At 53.2% G+C, this 22735-nt stretch overlaps 2 protein-coding genes and 1 non-coding gene across 8 annotated transcripts in view; 1 reads left to right on the forward strand and 2 right to left on the reverse strand.

The window, feature by feature from the left end:
* Positions 1-470: 470 nt before the first annotated feature.
* Positions 471-3946, reverse strand: RPL12 (ribosomal protein L12). Its single transcript, XM_037036381.1, has 7 exons — positions 3811-3946; positions 3199-3272; positions 2127-2225; positions 1687-1768; positions 1099-1185; positions 700-812; positions 471-526 (listed from the first exon to the last, which is right to left on the reverse strand). The coding sequence occupies exons 1-7, from the start codon at positions 3845-3847 to the stop codon at positions 521-523; spliced, it is 498 nt and encodes a 165-aa protein (XP_036892276.1). The 5' UTR covers positions 3848-3946; the 3' UTR covers positions 471-520.
* On the reverse strand, positions 1265-1394 carry LOC118980406 (small nucleolar RNA SNORA65). Its single transcript, XR_005065096.1, has one exon. It is a non-coding gene; the product is annotated as a small nucleolar RNA SNORA65 (small nucleolar RNA).
* A 55-nt stretch (positions 3947-4001) lies between the features above and the next one.
* The window catches only part of LRSAM1 (leucine rich repeat and sterile alpha motif containing 1), a 39137-nt gene continuing 20403 nt past the window's right edge, over positions 4002-22735 (forward strand). Inside the window, exons 1-14 of one of the 6 annotated variants that reach the window (XM_037036371.1) lie at positions 4015-4089; positions 4410-4614; positions 5343-5487; positions 6001-6104; positions 6515-6571; positions 7039-7083; positions 8024-8101; positions 9163-9231; positions 10891-10975; positions 11923-12044; positions 15351-15441; positions 20661-20791; positions 21886-21915; positions 22328-22450. In XM_037036371.1, coding sequence (XP_036892266.1) covers positions 6033-6104; positions 6515-6571; positions 7039-7083; positions 8024-8101; positions 9163-9231; positions 10891-10975; positions 11923-12044; positions 15351-15441; positions 20661-20791; positions 21886-21915; positions 22328-22450 — 903 coding nt within the window. In that variant the 5' untranslated portion in view covers positions 4015-4089; positions 4410-4614; positions 5343-5487; positions 6001-6032. Of the gene's footprint in view, positions 4090-4236; positions 4328-4393; positions 4615-5342; positions 5488-6000; positions 6105-6514; positions 6572-7038; positions 7084-8023; positions 8102-9162; positions 9232-10890; positions 10976-11922; positions 12045-15350; positions 15442-20660; positions 20792-21885; positions 21916-22327; positions 22451-22735 lie in introns of those variants that run through there. The other 5 variants (XM_037036374.1, XM_037036370.1, XM_037036373.1 and 2 more) reach the window with 5 other exon arrangements.

Raw genomic sequence — 22735 nt, forward strand, 5'->3', positions numbered from 1 at the left:
TGCAGTTAACTTCAGAAGTATACTTGACCCTCACCTCCACATAAACTCAGGACTGGCCAAGGACTCGTGATAAAGGGCAGGTTTCTTTGTTGTCCCATCAGTAAGCCCCAGCTGTGCACCATAATGGATACCAAAGCCTTGAATTACGGGCCCTGGGCCCCGACCCACCAAATAATTTGGTCTGGGATGAAGAACTTCACCCCCATGGACTTGTGCTGAAAAGCAAGTTTTCCTTCTGGCCGAGAACTAGTTAGGAAAAGCTCTATAAACATCTCTACAAATAGCACTGAGACTTCCTCTCCAGGTGGCTCTCCCGAGCTAGGCCCATAGAGGGCAGAGACCTGTTACCTACAAGGAGCTCACTGCCCAGATTGCTACTCCCGCAGGTTCGCCACTTGGGCCCCCTAACCACCACCTGACCACAAAGGACCTGCCTCCCCCCACCCCCACCAGAAAAGGCCACATCAAAGTCCATTGATTGTTAAGTGATCTTTAATTGAAATATTTTCCTTTGTAGTTCTTAACTCTGGAAAAGAGAAAAAGAAATCCTATTAGTGATAGGACCAAAAAAAAAATTTGATTTCTCAACCCCACTACTGACCATTTCTAGAACTTGCCAGATTATCTCTGTAACTACATTAGCTCCCCCACCTCTCACCCTGATTCTAAGCAAACAAAACTGATGCACAAGTCACTTACAGCCGGGCACTCCACTGCACCGCTGTTGATGTCATCTATGATGTCATGAGGGTGGCGGCCATCAACGTTGCAGCCCACAGACTGGGCCGTCCCCAGGATCTCTTTAATGGTTCCTATGGTTAAGCAAAGGGGCATCAGATGGCGCTGTCAGCACCGCACAGTCCTCAAGATCCTGTCTGGAAAGGACTCTTGAATTTGACAACAGGTGAGGAACACCCCCGACTCCCTAGTCCAGAGTTCAGTGCTCCATTCAGTTCTGTGAGCGCTCAGTGCGGTCTCCACCTGTAATCTCCAGGCCCAAGTTAGACACTTCCGGATCTTACAGAATAGTCTCCTTCTCCTTTTAGGAAGGGAAATGCCCAGTATCACAGGGAGGCGCCACGCTGCCCCTGCTCTTACCAGAGAGTTCTCTAGCCAGAGAGCGGTGCCGCATCTGTCGGGCGATGCTGACAATCTCATCAAAAGTGATGTTTCCACTGTGCTTGACTGCAGGAAAAAAACACAAAAAGCTTCATCATAACCCGAGGCCAGATCAGTCCCCATGTCCTCCCCGAGCCCTCTGCAAGGCTGTTCCCATGCTTTCGGCACAGAGTTACCCACATGAAGAGCAACCCTGTTTCCTAAGCTGGGGTTTAGTATCAGCTCACCACTGGATTGCACCGGCCAACCGCAAACTGGTCAGGTGCAGTGGCGGGTGGCTAACGGCAAACCCAGTCTTTACTAAGAGACTGTTTCAGAGGTGACAGAGACCTGCGTAAGTCACTGGGGTTAAGCTATTTGGACCCTCGTCCAGCCCAAGGTGCTCTTGTAACCACTAGTCACGACTTTCAGCAGCTTCGCCCTGCCTGTTTCCCTTCTGCCTGGCACCATCAACCCCCCACACCATCACTAGGCTTCATTAAAGAAGACACACAGCTACGTATCAAGCATTGATGTAGATAACACCACTCACAAACCACTCAGGTTACCAGGAAAGAGGCCACTCACTGTTTTTCTGCTTCTTTCTGTCTCGTGGTGGTTCTTTGAGGGCTTTAATGATCAGGGCAGAGGCAGAAGGCACGACTTCAATCTGCAGAAGAGAATCTCAATGTGAGTAAACCCTCCCGACCTCCCCTCTGGACAACAGTGCCACACACTTGGTTCCTGGAGACCATGGCCCAGACACACCGAATGTTCTCTACTTTCTCAGATAATTTTCACAAACGGAAACATGTCCTAGCCTCAGAGACATTAAGTCATTTTCCCAGAGTCACACAAGTGACCAGAGTTAATACTTGAGTACATCTTTGATCTTGATTCGTGCTCTGGAAAAAGCCTTCCCCAAATAAAACTGCCCTCACCACTAGCGGCAGGTGACCATGCCAGCAAAACCCTCCCACCCAGGAACCCCAGGGGGCTGCTACCCTGCCCTCCCTTGACCCAAGTACCTGGGCCTGTCTGTTCTGAATGGTCAGTTTCACTGTGATCCGCAGACCCTTCCAGTCACCGGTTGCTTTGGCAATGTCGTCACCAACCTTTTTTGGAGACTGCAGAAATAAAGGTGTATAATCAATCACATCGTGCCCCAAGTTTAAACAGCCTGAAACCCTGCCCTGTCTTCCTCACTTGTTAGGACTCCAACCTTCCTCGTAGAGCACACAACTGTACCTACCCAATCGAGACATGACGACGTGGGTAGGGGTGGGGTTTGTTCAGGGTTGTAAGCTGCAAGCCCAGGGCCACAATGGGGCAAAGTCACTCACCCACCTTCCCTCTCTATGTGGTACTGTAGGAAGAAACTTTCAACCAGTGTTACAGTCCAATCACCTGGAGGTCTTTAAAGCTATCAGGTTCCTGTGTCACCCAATCCAAGTCAACCTGCCCAATGCAAGCCTGAGCACCTGCAACTTTAGGGTTTCCTAGTGACCACCAGGAAACAAACACATCCACAAGTGCCTGCTGAGCTAAGGGCCGGGAGTACTAAGACACTGGGCAAGCAACACCGGGAAGATAGCACGTGGGAGAGGGGACCGCTGTGCAAAAGACTAAAGGCCTAACAGTATTTAGGGAAACCAAGTTCAGTAAAATAGAAAAGCAGCCAAATAAGGCTAGTCATAGAAACCAGCAGGTTTGGAGCAGGGTAGGAAACACAAGCTATTATAATTATAAACTTCACCAGAAGTTTCACCCATGTCCCATTTAATGTTTGTGTTAGTGATATGCCTGCTTCCCTCACTAGAAAACACAGGCTAAGTGTCACTGAGCCACACTACTTCAAAACCCTCATTCGGCTCCTTCCAGCCTATCCCAGATGCACCAACAGCGGCTGTTCCGTAAATGCTTCAAGGCCCTGAGGCCGCCTTTCACATATAACCTTTCCACCGCACCTAGTGCAGATTCAGTGAGCCAGGGGTCTAGCAGGGGATGGAAATCCGCCATCGCCAATAACACCCCATGTGCAGCCATGTTTGACAAGCCACAGCAGGAAAGAAACGCCCCCCCTCCCCGAAGGTAACTTACCAAGCCCAGGGGGCCGATCTTGGGAGCCAGGGCGGACGTGGCACCGACTTCCCCGCCGGTGCACCTCAAGTAAACTGGGAGGAAAAAAACCGGTAAGTGGCTCTGAAGAGCTCCAGCCATTGCCCCCTCTGCGCATCGTCCCGGGGCTGGCCACAGCGCCAAGGGCCTCAGGATGAAGGGAGGCGGGCGACCCCTTCCTCGGGCGTGCGCCGCTCCCAGCACCACGTGGGACCAGCAACCTTCGGCTCGGAAACAGCTGCGGAGGCCCGGACGGCGCCGGCGTGGAGGCAACCCAGACCCTGCCGGCCAACCCAATCTTCGGGGGAAGGGCCCGGAGACAAACCTTACCCTAAGGCGTGCGGGCTGCAAAACCGCCACAGGTCTTCCGGTCCTCCCTCCCCATTTACACGTGGGCAAACCGAGGCCCAGAAAGAGTGAGCGACTCGGCCGGGGATTCACAGCGCCCTGAACGCGGCCCCGCAAAGGCCTCGACTAGGCAGCAGGTTTTAAACGCGATGTGGGAAAAGGCAACAATTGCGGAGGGGCCGCAGGCTCGACGGGCTGCGCGGGGATGCTCCATCCCGCAGCCCCGGCGGCATGTAAGACACGCACCGACTTTGATCTCGTTGGGGTCGAACTTCGGCGGCATGGTGGAGGCAGCTGGTGTCGGATGAACCCGGATTCGGGACGACCGAAGAAAGTTGCACCTTCGCCTCCTCCGAGCCGAAAGCCGAAAGACCGGAAGAGCCTTCAATTACGCCGGATATAGGCAGGAAAACGGGCCTGTCGCGAGAACCGCTGTCTCCGCCCAGCCTCCCAGCGACGCCCTTGCCGCCATGTTGCTTGTGGGCAGGTGCAGGAGGCTGACGAGTGGAGGAAACTGGCATCGCGGTGAGCTGTGACTAGGGGCTCGGGAGGGGTTTCAGGGCAGTTAGCCAAGGCGAGGCAGACGAGAGGGCTGCTCCCAAGATCTCGGCCCCCCTGTTCCCCATTCTCCCTTATCGTGAGCGTCACCCCCACGGTCCCTGTCATCCAATCCCGGAGCCCCGCCCCTCCGCTGAGAGGTCCGCACACATTACGAGACCTCAGGTCCGCTGCGACCCCGGCCCCCTTTTAACTCCCTCGTGACGTGAGCATTTTAGTTATCAAAACCACTTCGTTCGGGTCCACATCCGTTTTAAACTCTCATTCTAAGATTCTGCGGTCCTCAGAGTCTCACACTTCGTCATCCTGGTCTGCATGACTTTCCGAGATCCTGACTTTCGGTCCCCAGCTTCTGAGTCTGGAGACCTGTCTCTCTGGATCCACCGGGGCTCGTTCCATGTGGTCTGCGACCCGGCGTCCGTGACCAAGCGCTACGAGCGACCAGCCTGCCTTGGGGTTCACCGGCGGGAACCTGCCCACCCCCAAAGCCAGGTCAGGCACCCCCCAACTCCAGCCAGGGGAGGATGGGTGTGGCTCTCCGCATCTAGACTGGACGTCAGGGAGGGGAGGGGTGCGGGATGGTCATTGAGGAGCAGAAGGGTAGGAGCTGGTCATCAGGGAAGGATGGGGAAGGGTTGTTTTTAGAATATGCCCCATCCCTGCAGGTAGGTGGGGTGGGTGATGAGGGGTCTGAGCCAGCTCTGCAGTCTGGAAGGGCTCCCCAGACAGCCCACGCCCCTGTGGGAGGAGACCTGAGGTCTCTATCACTACCCCTGAGGACTGGGAGTCTAGCTCCTTGAACTGTAGGAGACCCTGAATATTTGTTAGATGGGTGGTGCTCCGTGGCTGGCAACCATTGAGCGCTCATTATGCGCCAGATACTGTGCTGTGGGCTTTACGAATATGAAGTCACTGGGTCCTCACAGAGCTAGGTGTTGGTAACATTACTCACACTTTACAGATGAGAAAACTGAGGCTCAGAGAGGTGACCCAAGGTGACATGGTCGATGGGTGTTAGATCTCGGATTTCAACCCAGTTATATTTTATTGCAAAGCCCTGCTATTAACCGGAAGTGTCCCAGATTGCTTCCTGGCCCATCGATGTCGGACAGAGTGCTGATATTTGCAGATGCTGCGCAGGCAGTGAGCACCTGGCTTCCGAGTTTGGAACGGTGCCCTTGGTGTACTTAGCACAGACTAAAAGTTGGGCAAGTCCGCAGGACGAGGACTTCAGAGGGCAGAATTCCAGACTGGTTTTGCTCCAGTCCAGCCCATGTAACCAGGTCACTGAACTCAGTGGTCAGTCGGTCCTGTCCCTATAAACAGGGCTGTGGTGGGAATCATGGAAGAATAACTGTGAGAGTGGTAAGGCACCTGAGAATTGCTTTCAGATTTTTATCTTAAAAATCTCTTTGGTTATGATGTAGTGAAGCTCCCCAAGGTCACAGCTGGCTGATGTCATGCCATGTTTGATTTGCTGATGTCACTCGGAGAGTGTTTCAGAGGCTGGAAGTGATTCGTCAGGCCGGTCTGTTCGAGTCCTCAAAGAGCAGTCTCAGAAAGGACCTCAGAACTTGTCTAACGTTCGGGAGAGATGGGAGCCTCAAACGGGATAAAAGATGCCAGGGTCTCATGGTGGCCAGTGACAAATGTGGGAATGGCTTGCCCCTCTGCTCTTCCCACCACGTACTGGCACTGAGCACCTGCTGTGCCTGGCTCGGGATGCAGAGTGATGGTCAAGAGGAGCACAGCCCCTGCTCTCAGGGAGCTTACAGTCCAGCAGATCAGCCGCGTGCTCTGTGTTGCCGTGCTGCCTGTCCTGGGTGCTGAGGGGTTGCGACAGGTGCCCAAGGCCCCAGCTTTTCTCCCATGCCCTAGAGTTGTGAAGATTGCTCTGGAAAGAGGGAAGGATGCCACTCTTCTTCCGGAAGCGGAAACCCAGCGAGGAGGCTCGGAAACGCCTGGAGTATCAGATGTGTCTGGTGAGGGAAAACAGGTTTTCTGAGTTCATCCCCATCGCTGCCTCTGCCCCCTGAGGCAGGGCTCCGTGCAGCCCGGCACACAAACCGTGCTCCCTCCCCACCACCTCCCCCACTCCCAGAGGAAGCCTCGGACTTAGAGCAGAGCCTGGAGGCTGCCTGGCAGGTGCTCAGGTGCCCTGTAATTCCCTCCATAGACCGGTTACACCTGTTGTTACTTGTTCATTTGCTCCTCCTGCTGGCCCTCAAAGCCCTTTAAAACAGCGATCATTGGCCCAACTACGAAGTGGACCAGCTGAACCAGATGCTGTCCATGAGTGCCTTGCAGATCCTTAACCCTATGTTTCTTTGCCTGGTTTGTCCGCTCTTCAAGGGTGTTTTGTTTGGAACATAAGAATTGCTTTTATCCTTAGGCAAAAGAAGCTGGAGCCGATGACATCCTTGACATCTCTAAATGTGAGCTCTCGGAGGTAAATGGGGGTGGCGTTCTGGTTGTGAATTTGATCTGTCCTTTTCTTTCTTGAATCGCGTGTCCCTGGGAGAGAGATGTGGACTGGGGCTTTGAAAAGTTCGGAGTCACTGGTCAAGAGATTTTCCTTAGATTTTGTTCTTCTCCGAAAGAATTGAGATGATCTTTGGTCTCAGCAGAGTCCTCGAGAGTCAGGAGTCCACCTAGAAAATGTCCACAGATCCCTAGGAGAGCCTGGGTTTCTCTGGCCTCTGCACGACACCCCTGATAGAACTGATGATGCGGATGGGCAGGGCAGCCTCCTGCCAGCTGGTTGGGAGGGCTGACCGCTCCCTGGGCTTAGCCGCTGTCCACACCAGCGTTTGGCGTTGTTTGCCTCCTGCCCCAACTCTCCCCCACGTGTGCCACTCAGGAAACATGAAAAACTGGCAGGTGGGGAGGCACTGACACTTCTTCATTTCATCTTAGATTCCGTTTGGGGCTTTTGCAACATGCAAAGTTCTGCAGAAGAAGGTGAGATGGGTTGTTTTCACTGCGGGTTGGCTCGTTTGAAGTCGACTGGGACTTTCAGGAGCTCTCTTCCTGGCACCTCTGTGTTCTCCGACTCACACCCTATCAACCTGAGGCAGGTCTTCCCACAGTTAGGAGAGCCAGCCTCGGCACGGGCCGGCCCTGGGTCACGTGCTGGCTTCACCCCTCATGACTTGAGCAACTTCCTTAAACTCTTACACCTCCGTTTCTACATCTATGATGTGAACACAGTCACCGCTTTACTCTCACGGAGCTACAGTGAGAATCAAATGAGTGACAGGTAGAGAGGTAGAGACAGATATAAATGCACGGAGTGTCATGCCTGCCTCGTGGTAAACCCTGAGCACCCTCATTGTTACTAGAGTAAAAACTGTACTCCCCTCATTCTGGTCACCCAGGGAGATGAAGAGTGTGGTGAATGATGGTCCGGAAAGTCTTGGCCGCTCTGAGTGCAGCTACGTAAGAGTATTCTGCACGTCCTGTCTAGGGAAGGCGGGTGAGAAGTGTCCCACACCAACAGAGCAGTGAGCTCCCCGGCACTGGAGCCGTCCGTGCAGGGCTGATGCCTCACAGAAAAGACACAGGTCGAGCCCTGGCCACGTGCCAGCCCTGGGCCGAGAGCTTTTTTGCTATTAGCTTGTTAATCATCGGGGCATCCCTCAGAGATCAGGCCAATGGCACAGGGGTCCTGTCTCAGAGTGGAAGGAAGAATTAACCCTCCAGGGTCCCTTTTACCCTTGAAATTCTGGGCCGTAAGGTCATCTGATTCCTCTGGGATCCCATCCCCATCCGCCCTGTGGTGTTTGGCAGAGCAGAGAGTGCTGGGCAGGGCAAGGCAGATGGGGCCATTGTGCCTGCCCTCAGCCTTCCCCACTTCCTGCTCTCCACCCTGACGTACCTGGCGCACGTCTTTCCCACACAGGTGTTTATTGTCCACACGAATTACCTCACTTCCCTGCTTCCGAAATCCTGCAGCCTCCAGAGTCTCTTAACCATCAAGGTACTGGGGCCCTTCTCCCGGGCGTCGGGGACTCTGTCTGGCGTTCCAGGAGGCAGCCAAGCATCCCTCTGTTAAGGTTTATGCTGGACAGACTTAATGTAGTCATCAACCTGGGGCTTGATCACCATGGTTTACTGGGCACCTGCTCCGGGCTGGGTGTGCGGTGGGGTTAGAGAGAGAAGCAGCCGCAGGCCTCGCCCTCGGGGAGCTGGCCCGCAGGCGAACCAGCAGAGAGCAGGGAGCCCGAAGGTCCCGGATGAACTGAGCGGGACGGATCCCGGGCACCACATGGCCACTGTGTGAAAGCCCAGTGACCCGGGCGAGTCCCTCCTGACCGTCAGGACAGGGACTGGGATGTCGTAGTCACACAGCACGTGAGCTGAGATCGCAGGACTGTGTCACACGACCGCAAGCGGTGGCAGTGGGTGTGCGCGCTGAGAGAAAAGACGGGCAGCCTGGGCCGCCGAGTGCTCAGTGTGCTTAACTGCGGTGTGCGAGGGGCCGGGGCAGTGTCACTTCTCTTTGTTGTCCGACACGGGTTACTTTTCCTGTGTCAGAAAAAGATACCGTTAACGTTTTTAGTGTTTATGTAGACTGCTGTCCCGTACATATGTATAGCATATATACACGTGCATGTGTGTGGCCCTTCATATCCAAACCTACATCTGTGTAGCTCCCCTATGCCTTTTACGCTCATTGTCACTGCTAAAAAATGAACAAATACAGATGAGCAGAAAACGAGGAAAATCATACACGATTTCATACTCCAGAGAGCCACTATTGATATCTGATTGCATATTTAGTAGTCATTTTCTATGCAAATGTCTATTTATACTATAAAGATTATTTCTCTTTAATAAGTAAATATCTTTGCATACTTTTATACTCAACAGTAAAAATAAATGTTTGATAAATGAAAGGGTGCAACGGGAGAACATTCTGGGAAAGGAAACAGGGTGGAATGGCGGCCCGCGTGTTCTCGCCTCTCGGGGGCCTGGAGTCGGAGGGACTATCTCAGTTGGCCCCTGTTATTGGGTGCTGAGCTTGTCTTCCTTCCGCAGGTTCTGGACCTTCATCACAATCAGCTGACAGCCCTGCCTGAGGATATCGGGCAGTTGACGGCCCTCCAGGTAAGGCCGCAAGAGACAGAAAACCCACTCCTGGTCGCCTAGTGAGAGACTGCCGCCGGCCAGGCCCGGGGCCTTCTGGCTGTGCTCTGGTGGGGGAGGCACTGGCGCCAGCTCCCCTGCCCCTCAGCTGTTGTGACACCCAGTGACACCCTTGCCATTGCAGCCGGGGCTGAGAGCGTCCCCCTACCATATTTTTGGCTTGTCCTTGGGATTTTATCTTGAGCTTCCACAACTTTACTGAAAAAGACCACCCAGTGAGTCCACCTTTTAAAATGCCAAATCCAGCACTCCGACTCACCCACTCCCTTCTAACCCTTGTCAGCCCCCCTCCATTTGTTGAGTGCTTACAGCTAAGTGTTTCCTTTGCATCGTCTACTGATCGCTCACCGCCTCCCGAGGAGGCAGGTGCGGACTGTCCCCTTTTACAAAGGAGAAAGTGGCTTCCCTTCACACTTGAAGTCCCCTCTCTCCATGAGCCCAGTCAGACCCTGTGCGAGGGGTCCACCCGTGTCTCCAGCCTCCCGTCCTGCTCTCTGCCCTTCATTCCCTGCAGCTGGCTCCTAACACCCTTCTGGCCTCCTGTCCCCACCTCTCCGCAGGGCCTTCCCTCCACCCGAGTGGCTTATCCCTCGGCCCACGTATCCCTGGGGGTCCTCTCCGACCTCCCTGTCTAAGTAGATCTACCTTCTTTGCCTCTGCGTCGACCCCAGATTACCTCCCTGAGAGCACTAATTGCGATGTAATTACTAATTATGGGTCTCTTAGCTCGACTCTTCCCCCACTGAACCGTAGCCCTGGGGGGCTGTGCCCCCACCTGGCACACTGCCTCACACATGGGGGAGACTAATGACTTGAGTGAACGACCCTACCATGTGGGTGACGCTGCCGCATCTTACAGCAGAGAAAACTGTCCAGAGAGATGACTGTAACTTGCCTGAAGTCACACAGAGAACCTGTGGCAGAAGTAATTGCCACCACTTAAGAGAGCCACAGGGAATACATTGGTGTAGGATCTTTGGGGATATTTTAATTCGTGTATTTTTATAGAATTGCCGCATCCACTGTTTTGTAACTCGTGGGTACCTGACGATCACTCATAACCATCCCTCGGCTCAGCCAGTACTCACCTGCTGCATTGCTCTCCGTGGCGGCTCCCCGTTGCGTACACGTTCAGCAGCTCCTTCGTGCGTCCTGCTGCTGGCCCTGCTCACCGCCTGGCAGGTGGCCACATCCCGGAGGGGACGCGGCCTTGGAGCTTTGGGAAGGCCCCACGGCCTCCGTGCGGCTCAGTCCCTTCTCCTGACAGCGGGTTAACTAGGTCCTCGTCATGAGCTGCCTCACCCGGACCCCTAACCTTTGGTCCTCTCCTCCCTCCCTCCCTGACTGGGGGGCTGTTGCCATGCGCTTTGTCCAAATGGCAGAATCTCGGCCCGAACCGGCTCAAGGTCTGGCTTTCTCTCTTGGACATGTGATTTCACTGGTCCTGGCCTCAGTTTTCTCATCTCTCAAATGGCATCATAGCCACCTACCCGTTCCTCACAAGGCCATCAGGAGGAGGGAGAGGTATGTGTGCAGTGTCCGGACGATTCCGGGCCCAAAGCAAGGGCACCACTATCATTGTCTGTATGTGGGGCCTCATAATTTTTCCCTCTTTCTCAGGTATTGAACGTGGAAAGGAATCAACTGACGCATCTCCCACGTTCCGTTGGGAAACTGAGCCAGCTCCAGACCCTCAATGTGAAAGGTAGGAGCCAAGAAGCGCTGTCCGTGGGGCCCTCGGTCAGCTCTGTCCCAGCCAGCGTCCTCCCGGGAGCCATGGAGCATGAGGGCAGCCCATCCCAAGCTGTCACTGTACACTGGACTGACCTCCTGTCGGGCGGATCTGTCGCCATGGTAACCACAGATAGGAGCTTGTGGCAGGAGGGCAGACGGCATTGACAGCTAGGCCTCTGAGATGCCATCTCCTGCATTTGTAACGATGAGTATGGGCGAGAGAGCGCACTGACAGGGTGAGAGCCACTCGGGAGCCGAGGGCACAGTTCTGCGTGGCGCCTCCCACTCCGTGAGCGGTGCTTCCACAGTCCACAGCGCAGGGAGCCTAGTTCAAGCCCAGGAGCTCTGGGGCAGGCGGAGGGGTTATCCCCATGTGACAGATGAAGAAAACCGGGCTCGGGGAACAGTGACTTGCTCAAGACCACCCAGCACGATGATGACAGAACCAAGATTCTAACGCACCAGTTGAGTGCCTGCCTCACCGGATACCCAGCCCTTCCTTCTCCTCTGGCTCTTTTAAGCACTTTCTGCACAGGCTGCCTCCTAGCGTGAGTGATGAGGAAAACAATGGCGCCCCATTACTGATCCCTTACTGTGTGACAGGCCCCGTTCTGAGCGCCCCGTGTGCGTAATCTCACTGAATCCCTCAGTATTCCTGTGAGGGCAACTGGTGTTAGTAGCCCATTTTATAGATGAGAAGACTGTGCCCCAGGGAAGTAAAGTCAGTTTTCCAAAGTCACCCAGCTGGTAAGTTACAGAACTTGAGCCCGGGTCGCTGACACCCCACCATCGTGTTCTTCCTCACAGAGTCTCAGTCAGGGTCAGAGGCACCCGCTCCCCCCGAGTTCTGGTGGGAGCCGGACAGGAAGCCGGTGAAGGGGTTTTGGGTGTTGAGCTGTGTTATTGGGATCTCTCCAGACAACAAGCTAAAGGAGCTTCCAGACACCTTGGGGGAACTTCAGAGCTTACGTACTCTCGACATCAGTGAAAACGAGATTCAGAGATTGCCGCAGGTGCTGGCACACGTTCGGACTCTGGAGGTAGGTGGAGCCGTTCTCCCCTGGGGCTCTCTCTGGCTGCCTCCCACTCTCCTCCCACGGTGCTGAATACCTGTCCTGGTCACAGGGCGCTGGGGCCGCAGCCATCTCACCACATGGTCCCCAGGGGCTTGCAGAGTGACTGACGTGTGAACAGTTGTAATTCTGTGGCTTTTGCTGTCAAAATGGTGGCATAAAAGTGTATTTTCAGAGCAAAGAGATAATGCTAAATCCTGATGGGCCGACACTTTGTGAAAGAGGTGGTTTTGAGCCAAACCCTGATAGAGAGGCAAGCTCTTGGGTGTAGACAAGGGTAACAGGAACATTCCAGGCTCTTTCTAAGGCTGAGCACTCGACCTGCATTGGTTCCTGAATCCTCACACAAACCCTGGAAGGCAGATACCGTTGCGCCCCTGCAGATGAAGAAACCGAGGTGTGGGCGGTTTAACGTGCTTGCCCAAGGCCACACCACGAGTGACAGCAAAGACAGGATTGAAAACCAGGCGGTCTGAGTCCAGGGCCTGTGCTCCTCGCCTCTGCGCAGCTCGGCCCCCAGAACAGGGACTCATCCACTTACGATAACACACATCTGACCAGGCACCCCAGACTCCTCTGCTGAGCTGTCAGTCACCTGGCTCTCAGGCCAGACTGCTGACCATTGGCGTCTGGGTCAGGATTGAGGAGATGACAAAGGGAGGTGGCTGACCCCAGGGGCTGGTCCCTGCTGCCATGGTGGACAGCCTGGGGCAGGACAGGTGGTCAGGTGGCCCTCCCTGGGCAGCCTGGAGAAACGGGCCCGTGCTGGGGTGTTCTTGGTGTCATCCGATGGAACGCCCAGTGATGATGGGAATGTTTAGTGACTGTGTCCAGTCGGTAGCCACTAGCCACATATGGCTGTAGAGCACTTGTGTGGGCAAGCATGACCAAGAAACCACGTGTTTGCCTTTGCTGGATTTTCAGTAATTCGGATTTAAATAGCTCCCTGTGCTACTTTACTGGGCAGCACAGCTCTGAGCTGTGTTCCTCATTCTGAAGCCAGTCTAAGCTAGTAAGAGCTCTGAGATTTGTTTTATATCAGTTCTTTAAACAAAAATCTTTTAAGCTTCTTGGTGGCACTTGAGACAAACCTGTTCTCAAGATGAGACAAGCCTCTGTTCTTAGTTGAGACCAGAGTCTTTTTCACATACCATCTCCCTTACCCATCAGCCTGCCGGTCAGCGGTTTTGTGCCTGTTTAAGTCCGAGGGAGCAGTGGGTCGGGGAGGTGCAGTGGCCCTTTCAGGGCTGCACAGCTGGCCCATGGCGAGCTCGGGTCTGAAATCAGGGCTGTGTGACCCCATGCACTGCTGTCCTAAAGCTGCTGCTCCTGCCAGTGACTGAAATATTTCATGGTCTGTGTCGTCCGACTCAGTACCTGCCAGTACTTGAACTATGGCTGGTGTGTTGAAATTCTCTTTAATTTTCACCAATTAAAATTTAAACTGAAATGGCCGTATGTGGCTCCTGGCCACCGTACTGGGCTGCGGAGCCCCAGCGTGCGCACTCTTGAGCCACCACGCTTTCCAGTCAGTGACCAACACAACCAACGTGGGGTTCCTTTTCCTTGGATTCAGTTCCCCAGGATGAGCTGTTCTGCTCTTGGGCCTCCCACCCCCGGCAGTCAGTCCTTCTGCTCCAGAGCAGGCTCCCCTCACCCCTGCAATTCAGGTTCACCCGCACCCAACAGGTGTAGGTGCTGTGCTGGTGTGATGTGGACTCCAGCCCATGGGGTCTGTGTGCTGTAGCTGCGACGAACAAATTCACACGGACTAGAGAAGTCCTGTGGAGAAAAAGGCACGGCACGGCCACTCTCTGAGTGAGAGAGGGCTCAACCCCTGCCTGGACAGGCTTTTATTGCTTTACTGGGAGCATTACCTCAAGGAAGGTCTTCACTCGTCATTGTCAGGCAGTAAGGATCAGACAATAGATAACATTCAAAGAACTATGAGGGCTTCTGAATCCGGGTCAGTTAGCTAAAGGCCATAAAACTCGGGAAACAAACTCATCTCCTGCTTTTAGACCCTTATCATTTATATTGAGAATATTAGCAAAGCAGGTTTCATGGGACTTTATGCATTCTTTCTTAGGCCTGATGCCCAGGGAACTGACCATTCCTGCCCAGGGCATTGTTTCAAGCTTAAGTCTGGCAGGGGAAGTAGGCAGCCAAGAGATTAGGAGACTTCTCGCAGACAGAATGAGGACTCAGGCTATGTCAAAGCCAAGGGGCAAGGTCCATCCCCCTCTTTTGCTATAGCTGCCCCCAAGTCCTTCCCTGAGGGCCCCTTCATGACCATGCCTGTCGTAGGTCATCCCTTCCTTGAGGAATCTTACCCAGCATTGGCTAACCACTCATCCACCTGGGGCCAAGCAGGGTGGCCTTGAAGTAAAAGGGGGCAGAGGCAGTTTCCCTACCAGAAAGATAAGCTTTGTCTCCTTAGTGGCTTATGGTCCCAAGGTCTCTCACTCAGCCTTTGCCATGGGGTTACAACTCCTGCAACCAGGCAGGGCAGTTCCCAACACTGGCGGGCCTCAGGAGGGCATCTGAGCTGCTCTTCCCACTCTGGCTCCCAGGCTTTGTCTCTTCTCCCCTGAGGCCTGTGTCTGCTTCAGGGAGATTGTCAGTTCCCGACAGGGACTGGGGTAACTTGCGGAGTACTCAGTGGCATCGGAGGGTCAGTGGGGAGTGAGAGGGTGGCAGGGGAAGGGCTTGCTTACTGACGGACTCACCCTGCGGCCGTGGGCAGCTTTGTGGGCGTTTGTGTGGCCCTTGGCCCCTCTCTCCTGGGCTTCATAAAGTGTGTGTGTGCACTTGTATACATTTTTTTTTTTACTTAACAAGTCATACTGCATTGGTAAAAATTCACATTAAAAAAAGGAAAGTTTCATGTAGAAAGTACCCCAGAATCTGTCCTTAGGAAAATCACTCTGAGTGCAATGCATGTTGCTCCAAATGTTTTTTTGTGTGCTAATCTGAGACTATACAAGTTGCTTGTTTGTTTTTATAAAAACAGAATCTTATTCTCTGTGCTGTCCCATAATTCCCCCTGCTTTTCCTTTTGCTCACTCACGTGTTTATCCACAAACCTGAATCGAATGCTCGCGGCAGGTGAGTCACAGTTCCAGGAACTGGGAAGGCAGACGGAACGACGCAGCTTTCCCCGCTGGGCCGGGGAGGGAGTAACCATATTTACAACTAAACTGGGGGGTTTTCAACCGTGGTGAGCAGTGAAGTGAACGACATATGTAAAGAGGGGTCCCCTTGTGTCCACAGACCCTGAGCCTGGACGCTTCGTCCATGGCCTACCCGCCACCGGAGGTGTGTGGCGCCAGCACCGAGGCCATTCAGCAGTTCCTCTGCCAAGGTAAGGCCAGGCAGCCAGCCTCCTCGTGCGGCCCCTGCGGCTGCCCCAGGACAACCCAGGCTGGGGACGCGGCAGAGGCCAAGGAGGCCACAGACTGGCAGGAGAGATGGGCCACACAGGAAATACAACTGCTTATCATGGTTATGCGGGTACAGTGGGACGTCAGATTTAGGGTCTCGGGGGTGGTCTGTCTGAGAAAGTGGCTCGGCCGAAACCCGAGGAACAATAGAACTTCAACTAGAGAGAACAGTGTACCTGGCCGGCAGAGGTGCATGTGGAAGGGCCATGGAGGGAAGGCCGAGTGGCTGGGGGCCACAGCAAAGGGAAGAGAGATGGGGATGAGGTGAGAAGGCATCCAGGCCCCTCATGCATGAGAGGAATTCACTTTCTATTGTGCAGAAGTTACCCCGGCTACTGGGAGGAGAAGGGATTGGAGGAAGCAAGGGTGGAGGGTGAGGGACCCGTGAGGAGGTCACTGGGGTCGTGCAGAAGAGACGCCATGTTGGACTGGACTTAGACAGGTGGCAGTGCAGCCGAAGGAGCTAAAGCCCAGGGCCGGGCCCACACGGGAAGAGCAGTGCACAGACAGACCCTGGAGGCGGTATGGCCCCTCCAGACCACGGCAGGACAGCAGGCCTGAGCTTTCTGCTGGTGCAGGTGGCAGGGGTCTTGTCTCCAGTGTGTAAAGAGCGCAGTGAAGCTGGGCGCAGTAATGTGAGGCCTGCCTGCACCAGTTACCTCCCATGAGGCTGAAGCGGCTCCTGTCACCTGCTGAACTTCTAGAGCACAGCCAAGACTCGCACACTTGTCCAGTCGTCTGGTTTGTGATGGAGGTGCCGTCACAAAACCCTGGAAGGAAGGCCAAGGGCTTGTCAGTCAATGATTCTGGATCAGTTGGGTATCCGTGTGGAAGAGAAGGAACCTTAACCTCTTCCCTAAATAGGAGACAGGCAGCACGATCCATAGAAGGTTGAAAAGTTGTCATTAAAATCAAAAACGTCTTTCCTTCAAAAGACACCATTCAGGGAAAGGAAAGGCAAGCTCTGAAGTTGGAGATGGTAGCTGAGGTGCATGTCTCACAAAGGACTTGCTTCCAGAAGATGGAAAGAACTAGAGAGCAATAAGCAAAAGGCATTGGCGGAAGACATGAATAGGAATTTTACAAAAGAGAATATCCAGATGGCCATCAGTAACTGGAAAAAGGGGGTCAGCAGCATTTTAGTCAACGGGAAAATGCAAATTAAAACTGCAAAGAGCTACATAGACCCCAACACACCCACAAAAGTGGCAGAGATTTATCTGACCATGCCAAGAACGAGCAGAAATGTGGAGCGACAGGAGCTTCGGCAGGTTGCCTGTGGAAGTGTAAGTTGGGACTCTTCAGAAAGGGACTGTTGATGTCCACCCAAGCTGAGCTCTCGAATGCCCTGTGATGCTTCAGTTCCAGGCGTGGGTCAGTGCCATGCTCTTCCATGACAAAGGCCAAGCACAGAGGTGCTCATAGCTGCGCCCTGTGTGACGGCCCAGACTGGAAACACCGCATGCCCGTCAGCAGTAGAAGGGACAGTCAGTCTGTTGTCCACTCACGAACGTGACGCAGCAGTCAAGAACAAACTGTGCTAGACTTCTGGCCAAGATGAAGGCATAGGTGGAAACACTGTGCCTCCTCATACAACCAAGTTTAAAGACAACAAAGTTTTAGTGACAAAAATGCAGCCAAAACACAGAAAATTGAACTGTACGGAAGTCCGACAACAATGAACCATTCATCCAGACTGGTAAGAGGGGCGGAGTCAGCAGCTCACGAGCGGGGTTGGGCAGGAAAGATCGGCCAGACCGACCCAGGAGCGCAAGTAGTGGTTGGTGGATTCCAGGCCTGGGGTGGCAACAGGCGGATCCAGTGAGGGCGTAAGGCAGCTGTCTGACTGCGGTCACACATTCATACTCAGATAAGCCAGGCAAAAGAGCAAGCAGTAACACAGACCATGCAAGCCAGGGCCCCAGCGACGGGAATTAAAGCCTAAAAGCACCAATTGGAAAACCTTTCCAGGGTTGCAATGCTAGGAGAGGCTCCCAGGCTCACAGAGAGTTCGTTGGAGAGACCCACAGAGTCCTGGAGGGTGCATAAGCCCACACACCCGGGAACCAGCACCAGAGGGGCCCAATTTGCTTGTGGGAAGCGGTAGAGGGGACAGAAACCTGAGAGAGAGCAGAACAAACACCATTGCTCCTCTCTGACCCCACCCCCACATACAGTGTCACAACCCAGCAACTGAGTTGCCCCGCCCTGGTGAACACCTAGGGCTCTGCCCCTCATACATACATAACAGTCGTGAACAGACCAAAACATTATGGCTCAAGAAGAACTCAAAGCCCCAGAGCCAATAACTCTAAGTGACCAAGAAATAGCCAACCTTTCAGATGCACAGTTCAAAACACTGGTGATCAGAATGCTCACAGAACTGGTTGATTTTAGTCACAAATTAGAGGAACAAATAAAGGCTAAACTAATTGAAATGAAGGGAAATGCACAGAAAACCAACAGTGATGGAAAAGAAACTGGGACTCAAATCAAGAGAGTGGTCCAGAAGGAAGAAAAAAATGACCAAACAGAAAAGTATGAAGAAACAAGAATTCAAAAAAATGAGGAGAGGCTTAGGAACCTTCAGGGCATCTTTAAACATTCCAACATCTGAATTATAGGGGTACCAGAAGGGGAAGAGGAAGAGCAGCAGATTGAAAATTTATTTGAACAAATAATGAAGGAAAACTTCCCCAATTTGGCAAAGGAAATAGACTTCAGGAAATCCAGGAAGCTCAGAGAGTCCCAAAGAAGTTGGATCCAAGAAGGAACACATCATAATTATATTAGCCAAGATTAAAATGAAGGAGAGAATCCTAGGAGCAGCAAGAGATAAGGGGACAGTCACCTACAAAGGAGCTCCCATCAGACTGTCAGCTGATTTCTCAAAAGAGACCTTCCAGGCAAGAAGGGGCTGGAAAGAAGTATTCCAAGTCTTGAAATCCAAAGACCTACATCCAAGATTGCTCTATCCAGCAAAGCTTTCATTTAGAATGGAAGGGCAGATAAAGTGCTTCTCAGATAAGGTCATTCAAGGAGTTCGTCATCACCAAGCCCTTATTATATGAAATGCTAAAGGGACTTATCTAAAAAAAAGAAGATAAAATATATGAACATTGAAAGGACAACAAACTCCCAGTTATTAACAACCACACCTAAAACAAAAGCAAACCAAGAGGACAGCTAGATCAGGAGTGGAATCATAGAAATGGAGTTCACATGGAGGGTTAGCAACAGGGGAGTGGGAGGAGGAGAAGGGGGGAGAAGGTACAGAGAATAAGTAGCATAGATGGTAGGTAGAAAATAGTGGGGAGGGCAAGAACAGTGTGGGAAATACAGAATCTAAAGAACTTGTGACACATGGACATAAACAAAGGTGGGGAATGGTGAGGGAGGGGTGTGCAGGGTGGAGAGGAATGAAGGGGGGAATAGGACAACTGTAATGGCATAACCAATAAAATATATTTTTAAAACAAGAACAGACTGTGTTGAGCGTGGTGGGGGCTGAGAGAAGCCAGGCACGGAAGGTGCCCTAGAGCTCCGGGCAGCACCTAGTCCTACCTCTTAGTCGTGTTCGCTCTTAGGCAGCTGTGAGCTGCGCGGGAGGGCTCCGTGCCCTTTCTGTGCTGGGGTTACAGCGCAGTTCGTGAAGGGAGGGGGCTGGTGCTGCACAGCAGCCGGCAGGCCAGCGCGTCTGCCAGAGCCAGCTGAGCGCCAGGCGGTCCTGACGGCGCCATGGCGCGTCTGCCACGTGGTTGCAGAAAAGCTCCTTCAGTTGTTTCACCTGTGTGGTAGGAGTCCGTATGCGTGCGGGGGGTTTGGTTTTGCTCTTTAAAAACATTAAAGAAAAAGCCCACAGAACATATACTATGGGACTCTGTGCCTTGCTTTTTTTTTTTTTTACTAAAAATAAGTCTGTGCTCTTTCCTAACATACGTATCTGCCTCATTTAAACTGTGTATAGCACTTCACATGCCAGAGCCCATTGGCATGAATGTGGGGGTTCTCTGCGGCACCCCCCTCACGAACACTACCCCGCACCTCCCTGGCCCGCGTGAGTGTGCCTCCAGGGCAGGCCACCGCGGGGTTGGCTCGGCGGTGGGGACCAGCACTCCGTGTTGCCCGCTGAAGAGGTTTCCCAAGGCCGCCTTCCCACGAGCAGTATCCGAGAGGGCCTTTCCCCCACCCCAGCCTGGCTAGCACTGGGTATCGTCTTAACAGTCCTCTCATCTGGCGGGTAAACAAGGGAGCCTGTTATAATTTAATGTCATCTCCGCAATTATTTGAATATTTGTTCGTATGTCTACTGCCCAGTTTCAGTTGTTCTGTGAATTACCTGTTTGTGTCCTTGGTGTGGCGGGCAGATAACTTCGACTACATTAAATTCTACTTTTATTTTTTTAAGATTTTATTTATTTTTAGACAGAGGGAAAGAAGGGAGGGAGAAAGAGTGGGAGAGAAAAATCAGTGTTTGCCTCTCACATGTCCCAATCTGGGGATCTGGTCCACAACCCAGGCATGTGCCCTGACTGGGAATTGAACCCGTGACCCTTTGGTTCCCAGGCCAGTGCTCAATCCACTGAGCCACACCAGCCAGGGCAGAATCTAAACCTTCTTTATCACAAAAGGGTAGGATACGCTCATCAAAGCTAAAAAGACGAGTTGCCACCTAAAAAAGATAGTGGCAACGTGTACTGTACACTAAAGATTATTAGCTATAATACACAAAGAGCACCTACAAAGCAGCAAGAACAAGGCAAAAACTACCCAGGGCCAGAAGGCCAGCCACTTGCCCAAGGTCCCACACACAGGAAATCATGGGTGAAGCTGAGTCTTGATCCCAGCCTTCAACTACTGACCTCAGGCTGTTTTCCACCTTATGGCCACTGGGGTGATAAAGAGGCAGTTGGTGTGTCTATTTATCCACTCAGCTGGAGCTCCCTGAGCCCTGGCCACACTCCAGCCTAGGCGCGAGGACTGGTGGGGGACACAAGGGCCCAGTCTGGGGCCGGGGAGCAGTGGCCTGAGGTGGGGGTGGGACAGGGTGCCAAGGAGGAAGGTGGAATGGCAGGAGCTGGCAGTGCCAGGTACCTGGGCTGCCCCCTTCCCTCTGGGCCAGTTGAACCATCTCTTGCAGAGTCAGGGCTGGAGTACTACCCGCCTTCTCAGTACCTGCTGCCCGTCCTAGAGCGAGACGCAGCCGAGAGCTCCCAGGACGGCCCGGATGGGCCCATAGGCCGACTCTCCAGGGAGGAGGTAGAGTGGCAGGTGAGATGTACCCGTCTGCTGGCACGGGGAGGGGGCTTGGGCACTGAGGGGGTGTTCAGGGCTGCAGCCTCTAGTGTCCTCCACCAAAGTAAAGTTCACCTCCATTCAGACCGGTGTGCTTAGATGGCTTTCATGAGGCCAACCACCCACCTCTCCAGCTCACCACGCACCAGCAGCACCCTGCTGCCCTCTGCTGTGCAGGCTGGCTCCCCCAGGCCCTGTGTGGTGCAGGCACACACGCATAGACACAGGCCCGCCTCGAGGAGATTGCAGGTCTGTTTCCAGGCCACTGCAATGAAACAATGTCACAACAAAGCAAGTCACATGAATTTGGGGGTTTCCCATGCATATAAAAGTGATGTTCACACTATACTGTAGTCTGTTAAGTGTGTCTATTTAGACATTATGTCTAAAACATGTGCACACCATAATTAAAAACTACTTTATTGCTAAAAAATACTAACCACCATCTAAACCTTGAGCAAGTTGTAATCTTTTTGCTGGTAGAGGGTCTTTACCTCAATGTTGATCGAAACAGAATATCTGCAAAGTGCAATAAAAGGACGTATGTCTGTATATACATTTTTCCAAAGATACAAATTACATGGAAGTAGATGCGTGGACTCAGGTCTGAGAATGATATGTGGGTGGGTGGGGGAGCCAGGGTTAGGACTAGGAGTGTTCTGTGTGTGCCTCAGTTTTATACAGCATGATTTTTTTAAAGATTTTATTTATTTTTAGAGAGGAAGAGGGGGAGAAAAACGTCAATGTGTGGTCGCCTCTCATGACCTGGCCTGCAACCCAGGCATGTACCCTGACTGGGAATTGAACCCTTTGTTTCACAGGCTGGTGCTCGATGCACTGAGCCACACCAGCCAGGGATTGGTCTCCCTTTCTGAGTACCAGGTCTTCTCAGGGCTGCATGTCCAGAACTGGGTTGAAGACCTTCCTGTGGGGGGACCTGGCCCCATGGTTCTCAGCCCTCAACGTCCACCCGCCACCCCATCATTCTGATGCCGTACTCTGAGCTGGGCCTGGGTGTCTCAGTGGTGTCAGGTTGCCCACCTTCTCTAACCACTGCCTTTTCCCCCCAGAATAGGTTCTCAGACTACGAGAAGAGGAAGGTAAGAAAATATCTTTTGTCCTCCATCACTTTGCTTCTCATTAAAGATCTCACCAATTATAAAAGGCTTGCGGAAACAAGTTCTTCCTGCCTCTGAATTAGAGGGTGAAACAATGCTTTCCTCTTACATACATCACCCCAGCACGCCCTCCCAGCCTCAGTAGGTGGTAGAGTGTCTCCATTTGGCAGATGAGAAGACTGAGGCCCAGAGACGCTGAGCCCAACCCCAGGCTCTAAATCGTTGGCCTCGGCCAGCGAACAGCCTGTTTTATTGCAGTGGGGCCTGTGGGGTTGCTCAGCGTTGAGACCTGCAGCCTGCACTATTCAGAGTCCCAGGGCGGGTCCACACTGCTCCCACGTCCTGATGCCCGCAGGTCCTGTGCCAGTGGTCACCAGAATCCCCATTCTTGCAGGAACAGAAGATGCTGGAGAAACTCGAGTTTGAACGGCGCCTGCAGGTCGGGCAGCGAGAACACGCACAGCTCCTGCAGCAGAGCAACAGCCACAGGGACGAGATCCTTCAGACAGTCAGGGAGGTGCGTGAGCTGCCAGTGGGATCGGCCTGTCTTTGCACCCCTGCTAGGGCCTACCAACTGCAGCCGGGGCCCCTCTGATGGGGGAAGGCGGTGCAAGTGAGCTCTCACTTCCACACTCTAGGGCCTAGGGCCTTAACATCGCCTCGTCCAGACTCCTCCCTGGGTGCAGTGGACACCCTGAGGACTAGCAAGGGGAGGACCTAGTCCAAAGTCACATGGAAAGGCCTGGCAGGATGGGGACAGGGAAACCCATTCTCCTAACCCCAGTCAGGGGCCCCTCACTGC

The sequence above is a fragment of the Sturnira hondurensis genome, unplaced genomic scaffold (genome assembly GCF_014824575.4).
Source record: "Sturnira hondurensis isolate 20B ecotype Veracruz unplaced genomic scaffold, ASM1482457v3 Scaffold0022908, whole genome shotgun sequence".
NCBI lineage: Eukaryota > Metazoa > Chordata > Mammalia > Chiroptera > Phyllostomidae > Sturnira > Sturnira hondurensis.

What these genes read in the sequence shown, in the direction of transcription:
- RPL12 (XM_037036381.1), bottom strand. Translation starts at nt 3,847, where the DNA reads ATGCCGCCGAAGTTCGACCCCAACGAGATCAAAGTCG. An exon ending in CCCCAACGAGATCAAAGTCG is followed by an intron (nt 3,273 to 3,810) that starts GTGCGTGTCTTA and finishes TTTTCCTCCCAG; the next exon opens with TTTACTTGAGGTGCACCGGC. An exon ending in TCTGGCTAGAGAACTCTCTG is followed by an intron (nt 813 to 1,098) that starts GTAAGAGCAGGG and finishes GCTTAACCATAG; the next exon opens with GAACCATTAAAGAGATCCTG.